Source organism: Numenius arquata, chromosome 3, assembly GCF_964106895.1.
Source record: "Numenius arquata chromosome 3, bNumArq3.hap1.1, whole genome shotgun sequence".
Taxonomy (NCBI): domain Eukaryota; kingdom Metazoa; phylum Chordata; class Aves; order Charadriiformes; family Scolopacidae; genus Numenius; species Numenius arquata.
Window position 1 is genome coordinate 20,809,439 of NC_133578.1, and position 25,395 is coordinate 20,834,833.

General features: G+C 36.2%; 1 protein-coding gene across 1 annotated transcript; it reads right to left on the minus strand.

The window, feature by feature from the left end:
- On the minus strand, window positions 1-25,395 carry SLC38A11 (solute carrier family 38 member 11). The gene is made up of 12 exons (XM_074145599.1): window positions 25,348-25,395; window positions 22,724-22,841; window positions 21,492-21,566; window positions 19,084-19,218; window positions 17,605-17,670; window positions 15,768-15,874; window positions 15,151-15,230; window positions 6,881-6,951; window positions 5,753-5,914; window positions 3,937-4,049; window positions 3,137-3,268; window positions 1-246 (listed from the first exon to the last, which is right to left on the minus strand). Exons 1-12 carry the CDS (start codon window positions 25,393-25,395, stop codon window positions 1-3), a joined length of 1,353 nt encoding a protein of 450 aa, XP_074001700.1.

Below are 25,395 nucleotides of genomic sequence, written 5' to 3' on the forward strand. Positions count from 1 at the left end.
CTATGGTGGAAGTGTGCTGTTGCGAAAAGAAACATTACTAGGGAAGCAGTAGAACATTTCTTTTCCATGGCTACATTCCTGGGGATGCAAGATAGTCAAAACAAACCCAACTGTCATCACTAGCACACCGACAGCAAGGATCAGGCAGGATATGATGTTATCTGAATGGTTCCATCGTTCTTTGGACAGCCTTAGATAACACGCTGTTGGGATGATAAAAACAAGTGGGGTAGCACTCAGAACTCCCTGTGTGTGGGAAACAACAATAGAAAAAACCCTCATAAGCATGTATATTTAGATATGAAGAACAAACCCCTAATTTTCTAAATGGTTGTGATTAGATTGATGCAACAGTAAAGCCAGAGAATAGAGGCCTTCTCCAGTGTTGCTATATTGAAAATTTTCTTTTCAAAATCACAAACAACTTGCAAAAATATCTGTAAAACTATTTGAAATAATTCATATTTATTTAAATGCTTTTGCTTTGCTGATCCGGAATAATATTTTATGTTGCAAGTACTATTAAATCCATGTAGGAGTCTAGATATAATACTACCTTAAAAAAAAAAAAAGTGGAAATATCATGTAGGAGTTCAAAGAATTCTGATCAATTTCTACATTTATGACCTGATTTACACTGACTTCCCTATGAAAGCAAAGCTCCCTTTGAGAGAGTAGAATGCCCCTTCTTATTCAAAATTCAGCTCCTCTTTAAATGCTCTCTTAAGTAGGGACAGATAAAAAGCACCTGCTTAAATGCTTTCTATAGTAAAGCCACTGCAGATTAACATACGAGTTACAAGCCAGAAGAAAGCATTTGTATGCAGAAATTTTGAACATTTACTTTGTCATATACTTAAACATTATGTTTCAACTTAATTATGCTAAGGTCGTAATCCAGCATACTGAGTATCTTCCCATCATTGTTTGTACAAACTTTCGTGTATTTTTATGGTAGAAGTTGCTAACAGTTATAAATACAGGCATCAAAAATAGGTACATGCACAAAGTATCTTCTTCATAAAAACTAAGACTTTTAAGTATGTGAAGCAACACAAATCAGCATCCCAGTGAAAGAATAGCCCAGCAAAATCCGTGGATCCTTGACTCCTGAATGACTGAATGGTTTCCCTGGTGAATTACCACAGGGCAAATAACCTTTCTAAGGGCAATTATTTCTAATAAATACATACAGCTGTATTGTCAAATTCTCTCTTAAGAAGCAAAAAACCAAAATCACAAGATATGAGCTACCCACTCAAATGCCTGGCTATCAACGTCTATTTGTAACTGAATCAAGCTATCAGCTTGACTATTGAGTAACTGCTTAAGCCTCGCTGGGTAAAGATATTGCATTGATGGAATGTTTGCTTTTGAGTGATTATTTTAAAACAATTTAATTCCAAATAGGAATCACAAATATTTATTCATGCTAGAAATACTCACTGGCAGCTCTCTGGTGTAAATTTATTCTTAACATATTATACCATATAATAAATGTAAACCACATACACATATATAGACGTACATGGGCACAGATAGTTAATTCGGTTCATTAAATATTTGGATATTTGGACAGAACAGGTATGTGTGTCTGTATGTACACATTTAAATACTTTTATTGGTGCGTATATACACACACAGATGTATTTTCCGCACTTGTAGTGTAAAAATAAAGGGGAAAAAAGATGAAAAAGAAAGTGCCAACAGATGCAATGAATGAGAAATTTTAATAGAAACATGCATCCTGACCAAACCAATAGGAATATTGTTTATTTTGAGATAATTTTAATTTGGAAAGGATTAACTGAGAAGAAACTACTATTTTACCTAGAGGATAATTGGATAGCTTATCTGAACATTCAGACCTGTTCTATAACATTAGTGCAAGCACGACCTGCCAAATCACCACTACAAAATCACTCATTACTGCTTGGTCAGCGGATAAACTGCACTGTGGATCAGAACAGCATACATGTATCACAACGTACATTCGAGTACATGTATTACATAGTATAAAGAATGACTCCCTCCATTTTGTTCCATCAGTTTTAGGTAAGCATGCAATACGTGGCTTGAAATTGTCAATGACTGCATGGACAGGGACGTAAGGAGGTAACTTTTTAAGGGCAGCCTTTGCTTCTTTATAGAAATATTTTAGAATTATCTCCACCTTCTAACTTTTATATTCTGGGGTATGATATTTCCACATCTGCTTTATTTATTAAAAAGAGCTGACCTGAAACTGAAAGTAAGCTGTTAAGACAAACAATGTTTATCATAAATGGTGATCAGATCTTTTTTTTTTTTTAGCATTTCCTTTGATTAAATGTACATCGTGTGCCAAAACAGACTGACTTCATCTGGTGAGTCCACTTTGCTACCTAGTGGTCTAGAATTCCAGTAGACTGTATGCAGTTCCAGCCAAGCAAAAAAGTTACATAAATGTGTTAGAACTGGTTCAAGTCAGTAATTGCCTTGTGCAGCCTGCCTGGTAAGCTCCATCTCTGCTATGAGGCGATACCAGGTATAGGAATGTTTACTGGCAAACAAAGGAATTTCCTCCTAAAAATCGTACACTCACATTATGAAATTACTCAGTTTTGCTCCTTGTTAAGCCCAAAGCAGGGAAAAATTCCAGTTACTACCTCTGTGTTCTCGCTACTACTGTTTTTTTTTGTTCTTTCTTTCTCTTTCCCCACCCCCTGCACTTTGTTTTTCACCCCTTTGGCACAAGGCAGTCATTAGAATCCACCCCAGTGTTTAGTAATTTGCCAGCTTCATGAGGAGCAGGGATTAGAGAAAGAAACGTTAGATTCATTCCTGCAATACAGTTTGGATGAGTATGTTAGTGATTTCCACTGCAGTTTAAATACATTTGGTAAGTCATAGGTACTTGCTCCAGAACTGTTCTAAAAGCCCTCTCCAACCATATGAATCTTACTTCCTGAACTTCTTTTCTCCTTTAATTATCCAATTTTGAACCAATAAATAATTCCTTTTTTTTTTCCTACTGACATTTCTACTGACCACTACGTCAAATTACATAAGATTTTCAGTAGAGCTGTGGATTTTTCAGAGTTTTGTTTTATAAAAAAGTGATTTAATAAATAAAAGAATACATAGGTTCACTTACATTCAGCTCTAAAACTATTCCAAGGCAATCATACACTAATGATACACCAGTCGCCACAGCAATGATAACTACTGTCACAACAATATGGAAAACTGTTGAGAGGTTCCCATGGAAAAACACATTGGCAATCACCTGAAACAGAATCACAGTTTTAAATCTTGATTTTGTTCTTTATGTTAGCAAATAGCTTATTCCAAATCTTCTAGCCTTTGGAAACTAAAAGAATGGGTGAGAATACACTGACACAGCTTTACCTATCTTACTTCAAGAAAAAAACTTCATTTGCTTCCAAAAATAACTTGTAGAAGCATTACTAAAATTGCAGAACACTTGCACGACTGACCTAGTTATACCTCCAGGATTTAGGGTATACTTACTTTCTTCTCATTTGCCCACTACAGAATAAAACCCACTTACAATTATTTATTGAACAGATGGATTTCCTAGATGGACATACTCTCACAAAGCAAAACTAGTAAGCATGATAAATATGCTCTTTTTGGCTATTCTCAACATAACAAAAACAGTGGCATTTATGCCAAACTTGGACTTTTAAGCAGTCCTCATATTAATAATTATTAATGTAATATCAGATAATATTATAATAAATGTAATACATTATATTGCCAGAATCTAAACAGTACAGCTAGTACCTCATAATCATTGCATGCAGCAGGATAGGATACGCTGATATTTATTACAGGTCAACCATTGACTTCAGCTACAATATGTATTAATAATGTTCAAATATTATTAGTATATATCAACACTGTTAAAGGGAGAATGTAATAAATTCTTACCTCTCTGGTCACAAAACATTCAAGGGGGAAGGTCAGAATTACAGTAACTCCATAACAAAACCTTCCAAATGTAGCAAGGTTGTCATCTCTACAGTAGTTTTCAAATATATCTCCTGAGGCATAGCAAAACATCAATTAGTTTGAACTTCATGTCGTTTGCCTACTTGCAAATTGAAATGTAAGTTACTGGAGTTACTGTAGCAATTTAGACTTTCTGATCCCCTCTCCTAACACATATCAAGAATCTTTAGTTAGAGTCACAAGTTACATCCAAGAGGAACTTTCACCTTATCCTACTAGTAGCAGTGCTTTTATTTCAAGTAGCATTTATCTTTCAAAAATATTTTAATATATAATTAGAATTTGTCATCTGTTATCTTCCCCTCAGCACAGATTTTGTACGAGACACTGGTGTTTGTTTGAATAAATGTGTGACAGACTCAGAAAGTAAGTTTCTATATAAGAGATACATTTCCTTTAAAAACGTTCCTAGAACAACAACAATTACACAAGGAAGATTAGGGAGTTAACGCCTGCAGAACTGCATTTCCCTGATAGCATCTAATCATAGCTGGTAAGCTGCAGTGAAGAATTTCATATATTCTGACCCCAAAAGCCCATTATAAACATATGGATTATTACCTAGCAAATCATCTCAGCATTGCTAGAGAATTCAAATAATAATCTTGCTTAGTGTTTACCACAAAGCATCTGGAATAATGATCTCTGAGGCACAAGAGACACGGCAAAACAGTGATCAGATGGTCTATCAGGTCTTTTCTACCCGAGTACTATACTATCTTATGATTTACTACTTTTTAGAATCACAATGGTACCGAAGAAGCAATAAGGTATACTTCAGAGAAAAGAGCCAGAAGATTTTGACAGGGGAGACAGAAGGTAAGATGGAACCTGCTTACAGTAGAGTTATATGCTCAGGCATAGCTGCAGTCAGAGCTCTCTAAGTGCAAACTGGCTGAGATGTTTCAAGTATAGTCTAGCTACAGCTGCATTTAGGACAGTAAGTTATTCTGTATAAACAGCACTGGCGGCAGGAAAAAAGGACAGATCAACCAGTAACCCCCATCCTACAATCCCTCTGTTCTCAAGTACATGATGCTGCTCATCAGGAAAGGAAAAAGCTTGGAAGCCTTCTCCTACAATTTGAAACAGCACTATTAAGTAACATAAAATCTGCTTGCTTATGAAATGTGTATTTTTACTGAAGAAATTTATGCCTTGTTATTCTGAAAGCACCTTTTCCACTTCAACAAAATGTTGTTAAAATGTATGATGCAACATTGATTATATACATTTATATGTATATTCATACACACAGAGGGATAGTAAGATTAGTTACAGCAGAACAGTTGTTGTAAAGATAGGAAATATCTGAGTCAGAGCTAGGATGCTGTATTAGCACAGGTAGGAAAAGATACAGGAAAGTGTACAGAAATATGTCAGGCACCCTGAAGTAAAATCAAGGCAATTTTTGTTCTTACTGCTCTCTGTTAGTGGACCATGTGGCTAAATTATAGATGTTTAGTCCTCAGAAGTATTTTGGTTATGGAAGTATTCAAAGGAGACTTTCACCGATGAGGCTTACACTTGGGAATCTGACAACTATTTGCCTGTAGCTGACATCTTTGTATCCTGTTTTGGTTGCAGGGTAACTACAAGCAACGTCCTAACTATTTCTGTTCAAACATAGTATGATTTGGCATTTTTACAATCACTAAGACATTAACAGTAGAAGTCAGACAGAAGGGTGGAACGTAAGGATTACAGCAAGCACCAAAATTGAGGGGTAGTTTACCTTCTGCGTATCCTGTAAAAGTCATATATCCACATGCAGCGAACACTACACTGATAACAAAAGCGAGTGAGACAGACACATGTGTGACTCGAGACCAGTTCTTTAATGTAGGTTCTTCCAGAGATCCGTATATTAAAAAGCTGTTATGGTTGCAGATGAATGCTGAAACACGCATGACAGTTAAAGCAAATGTATGAATTCATGCTTATATGCATATAAAATAAATTCGTGGGATGTATATTTCAAGGTATGAGAGACACAGCACAGTTTGAATCCACTCAGTATTAAACATAAACATTAAACCTGCAATGAGTGGCAAAGATGAATGGCTTGAACTTTTACTTCTTTGATTTGATAGAGGTTTATATTCCTCCTGAGATGATTCTGATTACATTACCCTAAAACGCCACGCTGCTTCTCACCTTGCACACCTTCATTCCACCTCTATTTCATCTTCCTTTTGCTTAAGAACCCAACAGCAGTGGTTTTTTTAATTTTTTTTTTTTAAATCCACAGGGCCATTTGCTACTTTCAGACTCCCTACAACATCCATTTCAGACAGCAGCAAGCACTGGGAGGCCTCAGATTATCACAGCATTAACAAGAAGTAATATACCAGATCCTCCAGGCAGAAACATGTTTTAGAATGAGGATAATGGTGGTGAGTTGAGACTCACCTGTATGGTTCATTGCAAGAAAAGGGAAGCAACAGGCACTCTCCAGCAAATGTATGCATCGCAGTCTAAGATTTTTGTGTTAGAGGTAATCAAAGAGCACACAGAACCATCACAGCCTCCTCAGTTTACCCATTAGACTAACCCTATTGGTGCAAGTGTTTTAAGATGACCTGGACAGTTGAGCTGGATTCACATGACAGACTGCTGTCTCTGCTACACTGGCAATAGCCTCTAGGGCCAGATGAGCAATAGATGGGGATAATGTCTTAAACTATAACAACTAAATTCACCTATGGATAACTCAAAATCAACTTCACTTTTTTCCTAAGCCAGCTTAACATGAATATAAAAAAATACAATTAAAAATATGTAATTTCTAAGTCCAAAATATTAAATGAAGTAACTTCTTACAGTTGATCTGAATATTGAAAATACAGAAAAAATTACTTACCAAATGACATCACCCCAACGGCTTGTACTGCATTTGATTTTGCAAATATCCATGCATTTTCTGATTTGGGTCTAAAACAGACATTTGTTTTAATAGATTATTCTCTTTTCAATTATCAGTTATTAAAAATAAAGTACTATGCTGTAATACAGAACTAGTCAGACGTCCAGAACTCTCTGAAGTAGGCCAGAGTGTTCATCAACAATAAATTGAAACTAGGAAGATACCCTTCTCATCTCCTTTGTTTTGATTAAAGTATTTCTGTAACCAGTTTTCACAGCCCAAAATGTCAGCCCGTTTCAGTGACCAGTTTTGTAAATAAACTTTTCAAGCCATCGTATACCAAGAAACAGCAACAGGGAAGGTAAAAGCTGTTACTGATTTTGACTAAGGTTATCTCAACCCAAAATCTCTTCTGACTATTTAGAGGCAATTTCTTCCTTTGAATTTGCACATGCAATCCATGCAGTCTAGAGACACTTTTTTCCTAGGCTACAAATCAAGTGAGGTGGTTTGTCTTTCTTTACACTTGTTCCAGCTATTCCTCATAGTAAAGGGATTAATCGAGTTCCCAAAGGAGTGATAAAATAAAGTATAAGAGAGCATATGAAGACTTTCGTAATCAGGCAAGAATCTAATTTCCCCCACATCTGCTTTTCTAAGATATGCCCAACATTTTTGACTCGTAGTATTTGTAATTCTTAAAGGAGGACCACCAAAAACCATCAGCAATCTTTATTAAAATCGATTTGATGCATGAACTTGCTGTCTGAATAAAGAGCCAAAATGAAGCTAAGGGGAAGGACATGAAGCATCCTCTTCCACAACTACAATTTGCTAAAAATATCAAATGAAATTCACAATCCAGTTGAACATTATGTTTGTAATAGCAAAGCACAGACAAAGCAAAAGTACAGCGAGCTTGCTCTTAAAAAGTTGGCTGCTGCTAACTTTGCTCTGTTTTTGTTTAGAAGGAAAGCTGCTGCCATCTGAGGCCTTAGCTGCTATTTTCCTACTGCCCTAGAAAGCAGAAAGACACTCACACCAGTTCCATGAAGGTAACAAGCAGCTTTGTCTCTGGCAGCTTTGTCTCTCCCTCTATCTGGTGATACCTAGCTGGTTTTGACAGCCGTAGTGGCATATGCTATGCCAGGTTTCATTGATTTCAAATGTTTAAACCACACCCACACCCCCTAAGAATAGAAAAAGAAGACAGACAAAAAAGATGTTGCTGTTTCCCCTTCCAGAACTCATATCTTACTATTTCTTGAGAGCTTAAATAGTCAATCCTTCCTTTTCCGTATTAAAAAACCCCCAGATTTACTCTACCCAATGCACATTCAGTTCAGATGTAGAGCACCTTTTTGGCTCTTAAGCTGTGGTTGCTAAGCTTTGCTGTGAAGTGAACAGAATTTGAGTATCAAAATCAAGTTCATTTTTTTGTCCTTAGATGCAGTATGTTGTCTTGACTACTGTAACATACTGCCTCTAGTCTTAAGCAGCTGAATATGGCTCTCCTAAAACAGACTCAGCACATAGATGTAATAAATGCTATGGATGAAATAGAGATATCTGGCATTTGTCTTGTGACATAGGAGTTTCGACCCATTATAGCTGCTGTAGCTCCTCACATAGAATAGCCTCCCGTAACTTGATGTCACTGATTTCAAGTCACTAGAGATGTCTGTAGACAATTCATATTCATAATTTTGAATGTATTATTTTTCAGGAAAACATTCACATCTAAATGGAAAAAAAATAAATCAGTAATATTCCAGAAGAAAAAATATAATACAGAAAGCTAACATAACAAATGTTCCACTCCATAACCACTAGAGGTCAGCTTTGATATCAAATATATGGAATGAAAATTTATTTTATTATCCTTCAACAAAAGAATTTGTGAAAGCCTCCTTACCCCCTTCTCAAATAATTAACACTTAGATTATCTAATACCCTATAAAGCAAAATATTATTAAAACGCACAGAAATAAAGAATGCTTTTGTCTGACACATTTAATTTCTGTGAAAATGGTACAAGCTGTGCAACAGTATAACTATATTATAAACTCCTATAAACAGGTATTTAAAAAATGGAATGTAGAAAGCATGTGAATTTCAGTTGAATTTCATTTCATTTTGAATAAAGTGGCCAAATAATCAATTAAAAAAAAAAAAAAAGTCACAGGAGCTAGTCTTCCCCCAGCACAGTGTTTGCATATTGCTAGTGCATAAGCTACACACCAAAATATAGCTTTGCTTTATGGATAAATGGCAAATCAGATTAAAAGTATTATTTGGGGAGAAAAAATTCAAAAGAACAAAATCCTGCTTAGTTAGCAGCATAAGAAGTTAAGTTCCTTCCATTCTAGTTGCAGTATGGAAGAAGAATTTCAGATCCATGATTTAAACACTACCAGCAGATTGCAATATCATACAATGCACATTGGTACAGGTGACATACGCAACTGTATATGACTATTTCTTACAGTAAGTCATATACTGCTGCATGGGTTTTGAAAAACCTTTCCATACCTTGGGAATTAAGGAATCTCATACAGATGTCATATGTAAACTAAGAAGTGAAAGCAACACGGTAAGAAATTTCATTTCTGAGCATTTAGAACTAAGAGTTAACAGCTCTAGAGTTCTGAGCATATCAACAACAAATCACCCCCAAGTCTAGTCTGCAGGACGTACAGGCTTATGCAAAGCTGCTGGAAAAGGGTGCAAGTGACATGAAAGTGTCTATATAAAATAAGACGACAGACTGGGAAAGAGAAAACTGTGCCAGGAAACAGTAGCTGTTAGTTACGGAAGAGCCATCCAGTGAATAATCACTTTAAATGACTCACAAGGCAAAGGGCACCTAATGGAAATATCAAGTGTCAAGGTAAACATACATACTTTCATATAAATACGTGCATCTGTGTAAGACTGAAAGAGTCTATCAGAAGAATACCGGGTAACAGTATACCAGTTCTGCTTTTTCAATCCTGCTGCTACTGTTCAAGATGGATTTTTTTTTTTTTTTTTTTTAAGAACAGCCTTTGTTCTGACCAGTTTGACCTACATTCCTGTTAGGAACTTTTAGGGCAAGATTTTAACTGCTGCTAATACGAGAATAGCAGTAGCTGTGAATATCTATGAAAGACAAAACCAGGCAGCTTACTGCTCCTCATTCAGTGTATAAAAACACAGGCTATATCTGCATAAACAGAAAGCTTTTTTCATGCTGGAGATGGAGAAGCAGTCAGATGAAACACAATGAAAGTTAACAGAGGAAATACATTAGTGATACTAAACACATTCGCTGTGAGCTATACTGTCTATCACATATAGTAGAAGTTGCAACACATAGCAAAATCTGAAAGGTAATATAACCGTGATTCTTGGAACTAAAATAATAAAAGATCGAACACGCAGATGTTCCAAGGGGGTTCCCAGACTGGAAAAAGTCTCAGCTGAAAGTAAGATAACTGCAAAACAGAATGACAATAAGAACTGTCTGTAGGAATGTAGTGAAGTCTAGTGATGAAGAAAGCCTAGAGGTTAAGAAAGTAAGACTCTACTTAGTCTTTAGTATACTTAAGGGAAAGGGTAACATAATAAACACACTAGTGAGTTTTAAAAGGTTTTGCAAATACTTGTGTTTACCTACGTAAGAACAGGGAAAACTGAAAAACAAATGAACCAGGCAAAGGTTAGGACCTCCTAACAGAGTAAAAGGCATTTCACATCCAGATCATGAGTTAGAGTTGGGCAATTTTGTTTGGCAGTCTAAACCAGCACATCTTCTACTTCTTGTAAAACTTTTACAGTATAATACTCCCCATCTGAAGGCCCATGCTATGCAAAAGTCTTTTCTGTCATTTTACTGTCAAAATGATGACAAATACAGTAGAGCAGCAGAGAGCATCAGAAGCAAAATATCTTTAAGAGGGCAAGAGAAACACATGCCCCTGATCTCAACCCAGCTTGCAGGTATGAAACACTGACTTAAGAAAAAGTTAATTTCTAGAGAGGAAGTAAAGTCATATGTTTGACAGGGGAGCTACATGTTGGAATGAGACGACTTCCATTGTTTGAGACTGAAGATCAGTGACAAACCACCAAGTTTAGGTGCAAACCAGCAGTTACCAAAATAATCCAGGAACACATGGCAGATTAATTCAGGTTTAATTGAATGATTTAGACATTTAGGGAATTAATTGTAAAGTTTCAATTCAATTATATTCTAAGGTAAAATACCTTTTTAGTTGTTGTTTAAATTTAAAAATTTTAAAGATACTGAAAAAGTTTATAGATACTGAATATAACTTAATCAATATAATGGAAAGAAAATGAGAAATGCTCAGATCAGCCTTGAATTTTATATTAATCAAAGTCATCTTGGTTGTTAAAGAACATAGACAAAGCAAAGCTATACGTCAGTCCCACTTAGTTACAGCTGCTTTAACACCTTTTTCTTCCTTAATGAATTACTTAGCAGCTCTGTAAATATATGGTAGCTTATTTTCTTTGTTAATTTCATCACACATTAAAGTTTATCTTTGCTTACTATTGGATTATTTATATAAAGGAAAGAATCAACTTTCTACTTTCAAGTTATTTTCCTGAACACTTGGTGTTTCATCCCTGTGATCAGCTCCCAGTTGAGTAATTCTCACATCCTATTTATGTGTAGCAGATGCTCTTTAAGTTTTTCCTAGAGATTTATGTATTATGCAGACACTGACATTATGACGGTCTTTCCAAAAGGCACACCAAATTAAAATGATGCATCTTTATAAGCTATGTAAAACATTGCTTTTTACAGCAATGAACGTTAGTTTCAGCTTTGAAGAGTGAAATTAGTTTACGCAGTATTAACATACGGCACATTTACAGTTTGAGATAATTCTAAACCATTGTTCTTGATCACAGTAGAAAAATACCCAGCTATAAGCAGGTGGAAATAAAGTAAAGAATGGATCATCGAAATGTATTTTTATCCAACATCTTAAACTATTGAGAGTAGACACCAGGCCCAGAACACCGGATTCTATCTGCAGGTTCATTATATTCTTCAGGCAACAGTAATCACATGGATTACACTAATCAAAAGCCAAACTGGAAAGAAAAAAAAAAAAAAAAAGAGTACCTCAGTTTCATATTTGTAATAAGAGGAAATAAAATAAACCAAGTAATCCCTCATGATAAATACATATTTTTTTTTCCTGAAAACGAACAAGAAAATAACACTCCTATAATGTCCCTGGACAACCTGCTCCATTCCAAAAGCAACTACAAAAATAAATAAAATAAAAATGCAACACTCCAAAGACTTGTAATTGCTGTTTTTCAGCCTACAGTTTCATGCACATCAAATCATTAAAAACAGTAATAATATTGTTGTTTTGCTGATGGTCTAACACATTGCAGGTTTCTGGGAAAGATGATATTCTCTGTTGTCTAAATAACATATAATTTTCAACTAGAATATGGATTTCATTTAAACAAAAAGACAGTTTTACCATCCCCAGATAATCTTCTTGTACCTCTCAAAGGGAAGCAAACTTCGCTTTGAAAAATCCAAATGTAAGCGAAAAATGATTACTACTCAAGAGTAGCAGAGTATCTCCCCACTCAGAACTGGGAAGATATCTGAACGGGATTCCAGTAGAACCTGACCTGAGTCCAGCACTTTTCAATGTATCCAGCAGTAACTTGAATGATGGAACAAAAAGTAAGAAGCATCTTTAACAGGAAGTATGAAATACACAGTTAACACAAGCATGCTAGAGAACAGGGTGAAAAAAGAAAAATCATAAATATGTTGGTAAATGGAGAAATCATCTGATAAAGAAGTATTCAATTGTGTAATGACAAATTGTACAGTTACGCAGGAGCAAAGAAGGCTTCGTAAGACCAGGGCGGGAAGAACAAGTGAAAAAACCCCAAACTTCATGAGAACGGACTGAAAGAAAGGAGAAATTGCCAGCTCACAGTTTTGCAGAGAAGGACCTGGGGCTTCTATTAGACTGAAAGCTCAAGGCATGTCCACCACATCAAGCTATTTTCCAAAGAGGCGAAGATCAAACTAGGTTACATAAACAGGAGCGTGGCAACCCCCAAAAGATACAGTTGAAAGGGATGTCATGACACTTTGTATGTAAGATCTTTCTTCTCTGGTCCTCAGAGGGAATACCACAGGCAGTTGGGGCACCACAGTACCCCTTTAATTCACAGAGAACTTAAGGCAGACATTGAGAGTGATCATTAGCACAGGAAATGACAGAAAGGAACTGTTTGTTTAGTCTAGAAAAAGGACCACCAAAGGGAGACAAGTCACAGCTCTTCACAGGTGTTTTTTTAAGTGTTTGAAAAAAGAATGAACAGTTTGATGTCCATATCCACTGTGGTTCAGCCAAGAAGCAACCAACGTGAAATGCAGTAAAAGAGATATAGGATACACATTTAGGAAGAATTTGTACAAAAGTCTTGTTAGGAACTGGAATGGGAACTCATGGAATTGCCAAGACAAAACTAGACAATCACCTGTCATCAATAACAGGCAAACAACCAGTTCTGCCGTGTGACAGTAGTAGGGATTAAATATTCTCTCTTGGCCCCATCAAGCCTCTACCTAGGGTTGTACAAATTACTTTCCTAGGTGACAGATCCAAGGACTGATTTTTTTACATCTCTTTGAAAACTCCAACTTCTATTTTACTTTAATAAGGATTCCCAGAAAATGCATTATTTACTTGTTTCACTAGTTAAAATACTATGATGGGACCATATTAAAATATATTAGTGTGCTTTATTCTCACTGAAAAAAAAAAAAAAAAAAGAGATGGCGTACCATCATACCACTAACAAAATATTAGAGGAGGGTTTTAATAATTAAAGTATATCTCCATTTCTAACTATATAATACAAATAATAAAACCAGACATTGATAGAATGTTTGTGAGGCAAAAAATTCTGATTAACAGCTTATCAACTTGCTAAATGCATTTTTGAAAACAATAAGTGTAAAGGCAAAAATGGCAGTCTTAAAAAAATTAAAAAGTAAAACTCCAAGAATTACCCAATACCCAACATTATTTATCATAAGAAAAAATAAAGCCACACATTCCTTATTTTTCAGTGCCTCACAACTGTTGAGAATAAATGTTACCATAGTAACAAGGTCATCAGTAACCATTATATATAGCTTCTTCCTTTTTTGACAGGGGATTTTGAGATTACCCTTTCAAACACTCCTTTAACAGACAGTATGAAAAACATGCTGCTTCAGAAAGACAGTGGGGGGAGGAAGTCCCACACTGTTTCGAGAGCATCATTTTTATAGATGATAGACAACATCATCTGGTACAACTTTAGAAGCTGCCACTCTAGCGATCTTCCTAGCATTAAACATGAATGCCCTGTCATTAACCCATGTTTCACAGCAATAAGACAAATGAACAATTATGTGTAACATTGCTGCAACAATCATGGTGGAAGAATCCAATTCTTACAGGAACATTGGAAATACTATATAAAACTATTCCCATAAATAAAAAGCACATTCAGAAATTGAGTTTGTCATCTTTATTAATATATGTTCACATTTAAAGGATAAGGAAAAAGGAATAAAGCAGACATTCTGGGCCATAAAAAAAGATAGTAGATTCATAACACTTTCTTGCAATATAATTATAAAATATTGCCATAACATACATTCACTTCAACTAAATTGACTAGAACACTCCAATGTTAAATACTATTTTCAGAGTATGAGTGCTGGAAAACAGTTTTGCATCCTTACATTGTTGCTTTCTCAAATGACAGAATAAAGTTTTTATTATTGTCGTCTTTTTCTTTTCATTATTTGTATTCTATTTTTATTATGAAATCATTATATGAATAGAAAAAGAAATATTCCTAAAATGCCATCTATTTTAAGATTGCAAATGTAGGCCATCTGACAATAATGGACAAAATTAAAGATTTCTCAAGTGACAGACAACCTCACATGTCCATTCAGGAGCCACCTGCAATTTCCAATTAATCTGTAGTTTTTGGAGACTTTTTCTAACTTTGATCATTTGCAATAAAATTAAAAGAAAAGGATACAGAACATCTTAGCAGTTTTTGTACTGCTATTAATATTTATTTTTTCAATTATTCGTCTGTCCCAGAACAGTCATGTTCCAAAACTATGCAGATATATGTCATAATGAAATAACAGACTACATATGATCAAAAATTCACTTTGAGGCAAGCGTAAGAATACTTACACTTGTGGACTCAACGTTACTGTTCTCACCATCACAATAACCAGGATGACAATGGTTAAAATCAGAGAAATAAGAGATACCTATAAAGGTAAAAACACGGCTTCAGTCAGTAAGCTGCTGAAAGGTTGTCCTCTTAGCAGAATAATGTACTTTAAAAAAAAACCAACCAACCAACCAAGTGAAGTGCTAAACATCACATGCCAAATATCTATAATTAGAAACCCTGTCCTATACCATCATCTTTTAATTTGTTATTCTTTTTGAGTAACTAGCCAATTGCAATTATTTGTGTAATTTTAGGTGATATTCCCATTTAAACATTTCTAATCAATGGTCCTCAGCATTTACAAGATCAGGCCTGCATCACCCAGTACTTCACAAGATTTGAGTTCTACTAGCAGTAGATGGAAAAATTCCAGTGATTCACACGGAGACTAAAGTTTTGCTTAAACTATTCCAAGTTTTCTGATGTTTCTTGGGACAGTCTAAACTTCTGAAATATTTAACATGCTCTAGCCAGATGTAACTGAGTTCAAAGACATAAAGTTATGACTGGCACTTATTTTCTAATGGCATATAGAAAAGTGAACCAAAACCCAGCTGCTATTCTGATTTACCTTTCCCAGTTTTGCTATGTCTCGATACAAAGATAAAGGCAAGGTAAAGATCATGGTGGTAAGAAGAATTATGAAGTGACGGTCAGTAAGCATGTCATCTGGTGCAACTAAAGCAAAAAAAGAAAATAATTATTTCTCTAAGAGGCTGACATGAGGAACAGAATAGTTACATTTGAAAGGCTAGGAGTAACAAATTTTGATGTTGACCAGGCTTTTATCCCCTTTATCCAAGCTAAGTAACACTGAAATAAAGACTAGGCATTAACAAACCTTGAGGAAACCATATACAGCATGTGCATAATCACAAGAATTCTGCAAATTTAAACCAAATGCATAATATATGGAATATATTATACCAAACTTTGGAAGTCTGGCGTTTCCACATATAAATTATTATTAATTTTTTTCATCATGCCTGTGTCAATGTTGGCAGACTGCAAGTAAAACATTCTACTACTTCTTTCTGCCGTTTACTCTTGAGGATTTTTTGACACTGTATGTTGACATCAATTACTGTGCTGTTGAAGATAAGCAAATTTGTAAAGAACAATCCTCACATAAGTTAATTTTGAGAGGGTTTTGAGCACCTCCTTTCTTGCTGTCAGCTGTCTTCCACTTGCAAAATACAGATTACCATGCGAAGGCAACACCAGTGTTACAAAATTCCCTTCAATCAGTGGGATCTATTTGTATAACTGGTGGGTTTTTTTCAAACCAATGATAATTTAAAATAAAACAAAACATATCTCAGTTTCAGTCAGGCTACCATGAATCATGGGCTTGAATGAAGATTGCTGAATAATTACGGCTGGAAAGAGACAGGCAATTGACAGGCAAAGTCTGTGTTCAGTTCCCTCTATTCTTTGGGAGAATATAATGCTTTCCCACCTCTTTTCAGGCAGGCATTCTACCAGCCAGGTCAAAGGTGTGCCATGCTGGGTGTTCCTCCTATTACAGAAGTATTACTGTATATAAATGATTATGTATTCACTGTCACTATCAACTTGATCAGGTATTCACAGAAGAACAGTGTGTGGCAGTTAAAACTGCATCCACACGTTGCAGGCTTCACCTGCTGAAAATTACAGTCCTCCGACAAAAATCAGTTCATACAAATTCTAATTTCTACTTCATTGCAGACATGTTCTCTTTAGTTTGATTTGACAGTGAAGAATGTTTTAATTTAGCGATCTGCCTTAGCACAAAGCCAGCAAATGTGCACACAAATTGCTCCACTGATTCTGTTGTGAAAACTTACAGCAGAGAAAGAATAACAAGTGCATGAGTTAAAATCTCAAAATACCACATCTGGTTTGGTAGTGAATATCTAAGAACTGAAAGTTACATTTGCAGTTCATGACCAACTATGACAGATATGCTTAAGTAAGCATTAAATCTGTTTGCAAGTCATCCAGAATTATTCACCAGATAATGTGCAGTTTCAGTATTGAAATGATTATTATAGCAAGTATCTAAAAAGATGACAAAATATGATGACCTTATAAATATACTACTGTGGAAGACTCCTTCTATTTGCTTAGTATTTCATTGAAGCGTGTGGTCTACTCACTGACACTGAGTCCAATGATAACTAAGGACTAGGATTCATAGTTATTATTTCAGAGAGACTTATTAAAAAAAACAACCACCACCACCACAAAACACCACTTATACAAATATGCTTCAAATTCTTAACTTGTACTATATTTCAGAGTAATTCAGAAGCAAAGTACCAGGTAAGACTTCAGACTGACACAGGATGCTAATCCCTAAATACTTATGCTATATTCCTTTTCAGTACATTTTCCCCATTAGGAATCTTTTAAATGCATCTTACCTCCAGGAATTCTCTGAAAAACTTTAGTTAAAGTGTCTCCTGTTATTATGTTGTAACTAATCATAGCTTAAAGAAAATAAAATTTTTTGTTAGTACATGTCAAATATGAAATATTTGATATATATTTAATTCACATATTTTGTAGACGTCAGGATTACATGCCGCTGGCTGGCTGGCACAAACAACTTCTAAGTTTCAGGTTTAAAACAAAATAAAAAGTCTTTAATGCTGATCTTTATTTTTCTCTTTTTTTTTTTTTTTAAACAGGTACAATCTAAGCATGAATACAGTCTGATAAGTATGGCCATTGTGCTATCTGCCCATATAAACTTAATTTTTAAAAGCCTGTTGCCCCTTTTCTGAAGTGTTTGTTTCTAACAGTAACTCTTCATCAGTTTATTTTCAAATTCTTGTTTCTATTTAGTAAAGTTCCTGTGTTAGTCTAATAATCAGTCCTGCAGTGAGATGCAAAGGACTTGCTAGCTCATGTAAAAAGTTAGCAAAATCTTTAAACCAGAAGAAAGGAGGAGAAAGTAGTTGAAGATACCAGATATGGACTTCCAGTCCTTCTTCTCATTAATAAGAACTGGGACCTTAACCTTCATATTTCATTCTTATCTTATTCTACACTAGAAGTGTGTATATGTGTATACATACATGCAAAATATATTTATATACTCATGCGGTCTTCACCATTTAGACAGCAAATATATATATATAGGTATTGACCTTAACTAAAGCATAAATATTCACTGCTGCAAAATTATCAGTCATTAACACTACTTACAGAAATAAATGCAAGCACATACATATGCATAACTAGTTCCATGGTAAGGACTGAGATCTTTACAATTCTTTTCCATAGTCTCTATGAAGTAGTAATTATACTCTTTTAAGTCAACATGTGTAACATTGTTGCCTACAGTAACAATAACTTGAGTCCCTTTAAAAACCTCAGCTACCTGTAATAAATTCAACTCATTGGGTATGAGGCTGAATTAATGTTTTTGAAGAGCAGTGACATAATATTCAAGCAAGATCTGATCAGTGGCTTCTCCAATGGCAGCAATACCACATATTTGGAAAAACATTAATTCAATATACTCCTAAAGCCATATTTTCCTTTTGTTTAAGGCACATGAAATTTGTGCTCTGTTACTTATTCTAGAACAGAATCTTTTCTTTGCTATTTCTCATAGCTCCTGTTGTCATTAATTTTTAAGTGTGTGATCATGAATTTCTCTGCTATTACATTTCAGTTCATTTCTATTATTCTGGTCCCCCAATTCATTGAATTCTTCCTCAGTCATTCTTCAGAACACACCAAGTAACTTTAATTTTCTTTTTCTTTTTTTTATAGGAAAGAGGCATATACAGTACATTCTTCACAGAGTTCTTAATATTTAACCAGTGAAAGAATAAATGTGAAAAAGCTAGTTATTTATAAAATTTAAAAATTTATATTTTATGTGATCTTACCAATAAACGGATACAAAAATTGAAGAGTTGAAAGAATTAGATAGCCTACAAGACCATATGTTTTTCTGACCAGCTCTTGATAGGTGTTGGTACTGGAGAGGTTTCCTCCTTTGATCAGTAATATAATGGAATAATCTGTTAAAATATCAAATTACTGTTAAAGACAGTACGAACCAACTTGTGGTTGGATACTGCTCATTTTTTTTTTTTTTTAAGGAGTGAAAAAGAAGTCTGTAAGAAGGCAAATAGTGGCAGTGGGAAGAGCAGGCATAAGAAATCTCACAAAGGATCTCAATTCACCAAAACCAGGAGCTATAGGCTCATATTTGAAGGAAATTCCAGTTTTCCTGATTAGGAACAGCAGAAACAGAGTCATTTTCATTGGTTTCCAGTACGGTCAAAGGGAACAAGAACTGTCACGAGCACCAAAAAAGGAAAATTCAATTAATAATGCAGAGGGCTCCTGAATGGAGCATCTGATTATATCCTGAAAATGGGTAAAATGCGAGAACTGCCTGTGTCATGGTGCTATAACTCTCAATCCTTTTACTCTGCTATTTACCTAAGTTTGAGAAAGGTAAAACTCTGTTAGTATTTCATATTTCCTCCATTTACAATAAGAATATTTAAACATTTTTATTGCGCATGTTTTAAAAGTATCCAAAGTGATTTATCTGGAAATTCATAAAGCAATGCAGTTTGAGACAGAGCCAATGACACCAGCAGAATTACTCCCAGCTTGAATCTCAACTTTTTATGAAGAACAGTCCCAAATATTGCTGTTATGCCAAGCTATGCTTCAGTATTCATTTGAGCACCATGGGATTTTCCAGTCCAGATTAGTTACAGCACAGAATTTATTACCTTAGTGCAGATGTCTTGACAGATAGTAGCTAGACCTCGTCTAGTCCTCATCTGGCTTTCCCTTAGCTTGTAATCTATGCTGTGATAGGAACAGTTCCTTTCTGTGAACAGTATCGGTGTTAATATTATTTTCTGGGGATGACTAAAATGATGAAATTTTCACAGTCTTTAGAAAGGAGATTTCTACTGTGTGTTAATGTGAAAGCCAATCCAGAGATTCCCATGAGCATACACAATTCTTAGACAATATATATTCACTCACACTATAATTGGGAGCAGACAAAAACAGAAACACAGAATTGGTCATATCAATTATGTTGCATACTGAACTGATCTTGTACAAGAAACATTAAGTTTTTGTTGCAAGGAATCTTAGACCCACAAAACTTGAAAAAGATTTATAGTCCAATGACCTAAAATTGTGTTTCTCTATCAGTCCAGGACTACACCCAATATAACTCAAAAACATCCCCCAAAATGAAATATGGTGAAAATTGCTAAATTACAGCTATTTGCCAATTTTTCAGAAAAAGCTATGGAAAATAAATGCTAATGTTACATACTTAGCCTGTACTTTAAATGCTAAAAGTCAAAAAGCTGTAGCTATAGTTATAATTTGCTTGTGCAAGATAATATATTGAGTCACATCTTTAACATAATAAAATACTAAGTTTAATTCACAAGCTCTGGGCCTACGGCTATAAAGTCTTCAAAATACTTAGAAATGCAAAGGACAAGTTAGATTTCCTACAGAAAAGTAACTGAAATTTCTGAGCTATGTTTATGATATGATTTCATTAATGTATTTTGCCATCAGCTATAGAGAAAAATTTCCATTCGTAAGGAACATATTCCTTACTTTATATTGCTCTCCAGGCAAACCTTGATCATTTATGCAGATCCTGAAATGATATTTTAAGCAATGAAAAGCATCAACTGCTGCTCAGCCTATGGATAGCAGAATTTGTGCCATTTATGTCGACTTAGATTGTAGTTTTAAGACTCAAATCCACAGAGTCTTTATGAAAATTCTCTTTTGATGCCAATGGATTTACTTATGTTTATTTACTATGTGATTTTAAAACTTGTCCCTTTCTGAAGGTAAATCCATTATTTTTTTGACAAATGATAATTAAATAAAATATTCAAAATCATAGTACAACCAAAGGTTTTTGTTCTGTGGTATACCTAAGAAAAGTGATAAACAACCCACTCAAGGATCAGTCTCTTGATTAGGGTAAAAACAGTAGACTAAAACAGGTGATTATGAGGCACAAATAAGAGCTATTCTTCCAAATGTCACCTTGACCTAGTCTAAGAAACTAGGCTTTATGAAAATAAAATGCACACAAAAAGCAGCTTTATATGTTGTACAGTATAATTCTCTACTTTTACTAATCTGCTCAAGAGATTAGTGAGGTAAGGAAAAAATTTGTCATTTTTGTTGTCATAGATATACCTGTTTAAGCTATGATTAAGCTCAAGATCAGGTAAACATTGCAAGACTAATTTTCACTTTACAATAGAAACTGCTTTTAGAGTACCTGTGATAAAGGCAACCCCAAGTAAAAGCAATACTCCTAGTGGAAAACCAGCTTCCTTCATTGAATATGGCAATCCTGTAAGTAAGAAAAGGAGAGATTATAGAACCTTTCCAAATACTTATTTGCTGACAAGCAAAATAAAAAAATATTCAGATTAAAAAAAATAATCTCAATCTCCCAAATTGGACCAGCATGCTTAATAACCTAAGAAAGACTATTTTTAGTGAACAAAGCGTTGCCTAGTGTAAAGCTCAGTCAGCACCTGCCCCACCAGTTCTCTCTGATCATTATGCACAAATACAGACTGGGCAGAGAATGGATTGAGAGCAGCCCTGAAGAGATGGACTTGAGGGTGTTGGTGGATGAGAAGCTCAACATGAGCAAACAATATGTACTTGCAGCCCAGAAAGCCAACCGCATCCTGGCCTGCATCAAAAGAAGCGTAGCCAGCAGGTTGAGAGGAAGGTGATTCTACCCCTCTACTCCGCTCTGGTGAGACCCCACCTGGAGTACTGCATCCAGCTCTGGAGCCCCCAACATAAGAAGGACATGGACTTGCTTGAGCAAGTCCAGAGGAGGGCCACAAAGATGATCAGAGGGCTGGAGCACCTCTCCTATGAAGAGAGGCTGAGAGACTTGGGGTTGTTCGGCCTGGAGCAGAGAAGTCTCCAGGGAGACTTTATAGCAGCCTTCCAGTATTTAAAGGGGGCCTACAGGAGAGATGGGGAGGGACTGTTTACAAGGACATATAGTGATAGGACAAGGTGTAATGGTTTCAAAGTGGAAGAGGGTGGATTTAGATTAGACATTAGAAAGAAATTTTTCACTATAAGAGTGGTGAGACACTGGAACAGGTTGCCAAGAGTGGTGGTAGATGCCCCATCCCTGGAAGTGTTCAAGGCCAGGCTGGATGGGGCTTTGAGCAACCTGGTGTAGTAGGAGGTATCCCTACCCATGGCAGGGGGGTTGGAACTAGATGATCTTTAAGGTCCCTTCCAACCAAAACCATTCTATGACTCTGTGATTATGGCAAAAGAGGCTGTAGGGTATTTATCACCGAGACGTGATCTCAGCTGACATCTCTGCATTTTCATGTAGTAAGCAAGTAAATATAGAGAAAAATCTTTAGGAACATCAGAAGAAAGTAAGAACACAGTGTTATTTTCCACAGCGGATAGTCATGCATAAATAAACCAGGCTGAACGCAGGATACTAAAGAAAAGTATGCTTACCTATAATGCCTGATCCTATGATAGAGTTGATAATGTTAAAACCAGCTGAAGCCAGATCACTGTTTCCTCCTTTATTCCTGGGCTTGCTAACGAGGGCTGTTTGGTCATCTGTTTCTACCTATTTAAAGAAGACAATGATAACATTATGCATGAGAAAAATAGGTGAGAACAAGGATTTTACACATATTTAATATAGTCCATTCAAGATTAAAAAAAAAAAAAAGACTCAGATTAGTAGAGGTATTTTGATAACTAAATCCCATTTTTTTCAGTGAGAAATCAAAGGGGTGTTAGGCATCTAATTCCTTTAGAAGCCTGACCCATAATCTTCTGTAATTAATTCTTCTCTGAAAAAAAAAAAAGTGGAGGGACAGAAATCTGCATAAATTCAGAGGCAGGCTGTTAAACAAAGAGCTTTTTACTCATGTTGCAAAGGCAGAAATGTGAATCAAGTATTTTTGTAAATATTTTGGCTAAAATGACTAGACAGTAAAAATAAGCCCCTGAATCAGAAGAATGAAATCAATTTCAAGAGTTACTAATAAAGTGTGCCAACATCTGAAGATGCTCTAATTTAAGGTTTTATCCAACATTTATATATTTCTGTGTCATTCAATGGTTTAGTTTATTATGAATACTTAACACCACTATAAAATTGGCTAGTCCCAGGAAGTTTCTGTGGGAAGGTCTGGTACAAACCAAAGTTCAAAACACAGTCTGTAGCCAGTAGCTTCAAAAATTGAAGCTCTTATCTTCAAAAAGCATTTCTTCATAAGCAAGCAGTGGTCCTATCCTTAGATCACCACTCTGCTGTCAGAGAACATTTTAGAATCATTCATTACAAGGCCAGTATTTTAAATGAAGTTGTGTAATTCAAAAGAGGAACAAGCATTTAGTGAAGAAAACGCCCATCTCTGTTCTACAGAAGCAAAACATTCTGTACTTACCATGAAAATAAAACCACTATTTCATGGATGCAGGAGCCTATTTAACATATATAGCAGGTAGTACAAACTCTGATGCTTGTCACTACTACTCCTGGAAAAAAAATTAAATGACTGATAAATCTAAATCATCTGTAGATAGTGGTATAAGCTGCTGACAAGCATAAGAGTGCCTTAAGGAGAGTTACACAGTTAAGTGGAACCTTTAATCCTTAAGCAGTACTAACACAAGAACAGTAATACTAGCTCAGATCAAAGGCCAGTATAGCCTGGTATCCCATTTTTGAGGGTGGCCATGAAAGGTGCCTAGGGAAGAATGTAAGAACATTAATAGATAGCTAGCAAATAACTTTCCCATCCCAGCTTTCATCAGTTTGCCTATGCCAGACTTCTCAAAACAGGTATGTTCTTGGTGCATCACATCCATTAATGGATTGCTCGTCGAATTTGCCCTTTTTTGAAGTCACATATATTTTTAGCATCTACAATGTCCTGCAGCGACGAGTTCCACATCTTAATTATGCATCATATGAAGAGACAGGTGCTCTTCTTTGATCTGAACCTGCTATTAAGCAGCTCCACTCAGTGTCCCAAAAAATCTGTGTAGCATCACAGACAACCCAATGATCACTTCCTACTTATCTTTGCCATATCACACGCAGTTTTATCAGTAACATGCTCCCTTAGCTGTTTCTCATCGAGGCTTAACAGGCATTACATTTTATTTCACCACTGATTTGAGCAGCAGAAGCATCACTGTCATTGTCTCTTGAAATTTTAATGCTTTCTGCTACTTACAGCACAGTGCATGTGAAATTGCACTGAACTAGAACAGTCCACTTCCCTCTTCTCAGTTGTTACAAGAAAACAAACACAATGTGCATTGTCCAGCTCAAAGACTCTATGGAGAACCCTGCTCCCTTCCCCACTTGAAAGAAACACATTTGAATTGGCAAAAAGGACAAGAAAAGGTAACAGAAATTGCAACACAGGTTGAAACGGCTCCTGCGTGAAGACTAGGACTCTGGAAGGTGTGCTTGGACCGTGGATGGGGGAAGAAATGCCTATTGGGAGACAGCCTTAGCAAGTTATGCAACTTGCAAGGCTGCAGAAGAGGTGAGGGGGATGCGTTTGCCTCTTGCAGGGTCTTCTCCCAGGGAAAGACAGGCCATGAGACACCCAAGGCCGCCCAGTATGGCTGATACAGTACTGATATAGCACTATAGTACTGATAGCGGCAGGCCCATCAGGAGACCCGGGCGCCCGAGTTCTGGTCCTCAAGCGAGACTGAATTTTAGCCCCACCAAGCAGCCAGAGTGTCCCTCGCTCACAGGAATAAGGCGCCCGAGTCTGCATTTTTCTTCCCCTGCATGGTACCTGTGGCTCTTTCTTCCTCAGACGAGTTAGGGGGAAGTTGAAGAGAGATGAAATAGCCGTAGCTGCTGTCAGCTCGCCAACGGAACCGGGTCTGAAGCGTCCACCCGCCCCGACGCCTCAGGTGGCTATAAAGCCCGCCAAAACCGGCCGCGTCGCCCCTCACAGCCCCCATCCCTTCCAGCGTCCTAAGACGACGGGCCGAGGAGGGTAAGGAGAAGCCAGGGGAATGCCGGCGGGCATGCCGAGCCGCGGAGAGCTCCCCACCTCACCCCTCCCTGCCGCCGTCGATCCCAGTCTCGGTACCTGGTGAGCGGCGCCGGCCGGCGGCGGCTCCGTCCCGCCGCGCTCCAT